The sequence below is a fragment of the Austrofundulus limnaeus genome, unplaced genomic scaffold (assembly GCF_001266775.1).
Source record: "Austrofundulus limnaeus strain Quisiro unplaced genomic scaffold, Austrofundulus_limnaeus-1.0 Scaffold310, whole genome shotgun sequence".
NCBI lineage: Eukaryota > Metazoa > Chordata > Actinopteri > Cyprinodontiformes > Rivulidae > Austrofundulus > Austrofundulus limnaeus.
The window spans coordinates 174,061-178,687 of NW_013952712.1; the positions used below are offsets into that span (position 1 = coordinate 174,061).

General features: G+C 44.0%; 1 protein-coding gene across 17 annotated transcripts in view; it reads right to left on the bottom strand.

Moving 5' to 3' along the window:
• mycbp2 (MYC binding protein 2) overlaps positions 1-4,627 on the bottom strand; it is a 93,101-nt gene that overhangs the window by 36,456 nt on the left and 52,018 nt on the right. For 16 of the 17 annotated variants that reach the window (XM_014021913.1, XM_014021920.1, XM_014021930.1 and 13 more), the window contains 6 exons: positions 3,677-3,814; positions 3,001-3,179; positions 2,782-2,924; positions 2,599-2,699; positions 2,299-2,517; positions 1,984-2,206 (listed from right to left, as the gene is read on the bottom strand). In XM_014021913.1, coding sequence (XP_013877367.1) covers positions 1,984-2,206; positions 2,299-2,517; positions 2,599-2,699; positions 2,782-2,924; positions 3,001-3,179; positions 3,677-3,814 — 1,003 coding nt within the window. The remainder of the gene's footprint in view (positions 1-1,983; positions 2,207-2,298; positions 2,518-2,598; positions 2,700-2,781; positions 2,925-3,000; positions 3,180-3,676; positions 3,815-4,627) is intronic. The other variant, XM_014021914.1, reaches the window with a different exon arrangement.

Consider the following 4,627-nt stretch of genomic DNA (forward strand, 5'->3'; position numbering starts at 1 on the left):
CCGCCCGCCCGCCCGATTGCCCATGTGTCCCAGCTGGGCCTCAAGGTCAAATTGGGGAAGAGTTGTCCGATTCCAACTCAGATGACCACCTTCCTGGGGATTGTCTTGAATTTGCCTTCTATGAAGGCTCGACCATCTGTTCAAAGGGTAGACGACATTCTACGGTTGCTCAGTCGATTCAGGCTAGGCAGACAGTTAACTTATCTTGCCTTCCTGTAGCTGCTAGGCAAGATGACATCTGTCACTCAGCTTGGGATTGCTGTCACTGCACCCTCCACAGAGGTGGCTCAGCAGCTCTGGATGCCAGGGTGCACAGGAATCGCAAACTTTAAGTGACATGGTCGTGTCTTTGTGCCCTCCCTCCATGGAGAGACAGGATTTATCTGTCCAAGGGCGTCTCTATGGGGATGGTAGTGTGCCGCATAGAGGTAGTTACAACGGATTTAACCCATGCTTTGTGGCAACACAGAGCGATTCAGGGTCACTGGAGCCAAAGGGATAGCTGCAAACACATAAATGTACTGGAGCTGTGTGCTGTACATCTGGCTTAAAGGCACTTTCTCCACCACTTGGAGGGAATGCATGTGCAAATTTGGTCAGACAACACTGTTGTCTATCATATTAAATCACCAACGCGGTGCAGATTCTGAACGTGTCCAGGAATCTGCTGGGATGGGTGTATTTTCACCTGTCCACCCTGCGAGCAGTGTATTTGTCAGGACAGTACAACCAGGTTGCAGACTCTCTCTCTCGCCAGGGGCCTGCTCCAGGGGATTTGTCCCTTCACAGCGACTTAGTGCACATGATCTTGGACCTCTTTGGTCAGGCAGAAGTAGATCTTTTCGCCACAGAGCAATTAACTCATTGTCCCACATGGTACTCCCTCAGGGGGAATCAGGTGAACTGGTCATGGACACATTGTCTCATTATTGTTGCTCATAGGCTGTGCCCACCAGCAATGCCGCAGGCCCCAATTTGGGATTTGCCCTTGGTGCTCAAAGCCCTCTGCCAGCCTCCATTCGATTCTCTGGTGCAAGCTGGCCTCAAGTGGCTCTCAGGTAAGACCACTTTCCTGTTAGCTACTGTCTCAGCTAAGAGRGTTGGTGAACTACACGCTCTTTATGTCAKTCCCTCATGCTTAAGATTGGGAACTGAATGACTCTGATGTTACTTTGTGGCCAAACTAGGGTTGGGCATAATCGTATCGTGTGCAATTAATCATCAGAAAAACATTAATTGATTATTTTTTGGCGCTTGACGATTAATACGATTAATGCCACCAGGCAGAGTCCGCTCGGTGCTCCTCTCCACTTCAAATATGATGATCATTAAAAAAAGTTCTGTAATTTATTTATCTATCAACACAATTTAAAAATTGATGTGTAGCCTGAAGTATGTAATTTTGACACAATTTGGAACATATTTTTACAAAGAGCAAATCTTTTCTAAATTGGTCATGTGACCAGGACATAAGGGTGTCCAGGGTCTCCAGGGGATCAAATTAATCGTTATCAGCCAAATACCACAATTAATCGTGATTAATTTTTTTGCCAATATTGCCCAACCCTAGGCCAAACACTGCATTTCTACCCAAGGTTCTATCCTGCTCTCATTGTCTGGTGGTCAGTAGTTCTATGAATCTCGGATGACCACCAGAGCTTCTCTGTCACCCAGAATCCTTGCATTTCGTGAGAAGATTGTGAAGAAGCAGAGKCTCGGATGTTACTGGCCTATATCGATTCAAGGTGATCATCCGACGAGTCACAGTGGTGACTTTTTTTTGACAATATTTACTCGAACAGTGCATGTGCGAAGGGAACATTCAATGCTTTCAACACTGTCCTCTGGCAGTCATCCAGGATTCGAACCATAGTTACATATGTCACTTTTATTTTATTTACTCTACTCAGAGAAACTGAGTCACATATAAAATGCTAATGCAGATTGATACACTGGTCAAACACTTCTTTTTTTTTCTTTTACCTGGAAGCACAAGAACGGTAGTTGGCCAACCCGTAGACCCTGAGAACTTTTTGAGCTCAGTCCAGGTATTGATGGTGTCATGGATCAGAGGTTTGCCTCCAAAGTTGGACAGGTGGAGCGTGCGGCTAGGTATGAGCAGACGAAGGACATCTTCTGGCTGAGCTGTGCCACACTGCGGATCAAACTCAATGGTGGTCCAACGAACGCAGTCTGGAAATGATACCTGAGAAACAATGGGACAGAATGAGATCACTCACAACCTAACGCATTTCAGTTTCTTTTTAATAATAGTCAGTATATCAACAGGAGCAGTACCCTGTATTGTGTGACACCAGCTTGTTTGTAAGGATGGTCACTCTCGATCACTGAGTASTGGTTTGAGGTGGTGCAAGCTGACAGGCCCTGCTCAGGCTGATTGCCAGTGGTGCTGTCTGTTGACTGGTTGGGGTTGAAAGTGGGCGGGGCATATTTTTGGTTGAGTGCGGAGACAGCAGGTAGCAACTCTTGAACAAGTCCAAAGACCTCAACAGCAGCCTGGAAGAAAACCCAGAGTAGGTATTGCGCCACATGCAGTCACATTGATGAAGGATTTACCCTTCTCATTTTAAGTTTTACCTTAGGCACAGATGCTGCAACAGGACCGATGTAAGCCAGAATAAGGGGTAGCAGCATGGAGAAGAGGCTGGAAGAACTCAACAACTCTGGAATATCATCTGCTAGAAAGACAAAACAACAATTTTAATTTAAAAGGTCCAGTTAAGCAGAAATCTCTCTCTCTTCAAAGTCTGCTGTGCTTACCATCAACTGCAAAAGCTCTGTGAAGGAGGTCCTTTGCAGCTCGAACCACAGCACTAACCACAGACAGAGCTCTGCTGCAGTTTTTATCCTCCTCATTGGCTTTACTCAACAGCTGAGACTGCAGGTCCCCATCATACTCACTCCTTCAGCAGTAAGAAATACAAATTAGATTTRAAAATATATATTTATATGCAACATGTTAGAACAGTTTGTGCTTACCTGTAGTACAGAATCTGTGGGATCTGACCTCTGGTCTGGTTGGTTCCATTGCTACTCAAGCTGCAAGTGCTGAAAGTGAATGAGACACCATCAGAGCACTGCACTGTGGTCATACCTCCATCTCCATTAGCTGTCCTGCTGCCGTAGTTTCGTAACCGGACTGCATATTTCACTCCTTCCTGTAATAGATTGGAACATAGGTAGATTAATTAATAGCTTGTCAATATTGCTCACAATTTCACCCACATTCTCCAGATGTAACTTCAACAAAAACAGGTTGGGACAGAAAGTAGGCCTGTCACAATGACAAATTTAGCTCGATGATAAATTGTCTCAGAAATTATCAAAATAAATGATAATATTGGATATTTGGAGACTTTTTTAAACTAAYATAATGAAGGAAAGCATCAGAAAATCAAAGACGCTCCTCTAGCTAAATGCCTGTTTACAGGGCTACAGAGGTTATGAGACCATGCGCCTGGCAAATACCTCACGCAAGAGGTTACTCCTCCCTACACTAAGGAGCAGAAAAGAGGGCGACACGAAAGAAACAAACAAGRAAGCAAATTAAAATTATCATCCTGGTTTTAATTTATCATGCGATTAATTGATTTATTGTTCATCATGACASGCCTATCAGAAAGCCCTAAAAATGCTTTTGGGACAGCTTGTATACCTTGAGTGGAACAGCTTTATCCAGGCGAATCTCTGCAATATCACTGGGGGAATCATCAGTGCTGTAGGTGCCTTTTACCAACTCCAGGGACGTCCATCTGTGAGAATGTGCCGAGTCCCCTGGGTGTTCTGTCTGTGCCTGAAAGAACACAAAGTATTTTAACACAATATTAATAAAAAGTAGCCAAAAATAACAAAACAATAAACTGAAGGTGAAGAGATTTTTAGCTCAGTGGTGGGCAGCGCTAATTCAAAAGTTAGTTCCGCAAATTCTAAACCGCTAATTATTTTTCTTTAGTTCCGCAAGTTCTAAAGCGCACGTCATGAATATTTTAGCGGAAGCTAAATAGATCCGCAAAATTGGCTCAGTTCACCTGAATATACAGTATGTATATATTTCCAGTAACGACATGAGCCATTCTTGCACAACGTTGCCATCTAGTGGCAGAACCGGTTGCTTTCAACCCAACTTACATTTCATTGCTGTTTCAGGAAGTCATTTATACAAACAGACGTTTGATTCATGGTGTTCATTTAAAATAAAAAGTTGTTGTGGACTGCAAGTTTTTCTGCTTCTTGGTCATTTATTTTTCTTATGTTTATGGCTTCGGTAAGAAAGCATACAATATAGTCATTTATCTTAAACTGTTCTATTTCGTGTAAGCTCCGCCCTCTAAGGCTATCGCAGATGGGTACCCCCGCACGCGCTCGTGCATTCTGAAGAACCAATAGTCCACGCCCACTTGCTGTGGGCCTCACCTCGGTCCGTATAAAAGGGGAGGACGGACCTGAGTTCAGCTCCCCCTTTTTTCTTCAGCTTCGGCATTCGACATGTAACCATAGAAGACGCCACATACAGTGGGGAAAATAAGTATTTAGTCAGTCACCAATTGTGCAAGTTCTCCCACTTAAAAAGATGAGAGAGGCCTGTAATTGACATCATAGGTAGTCC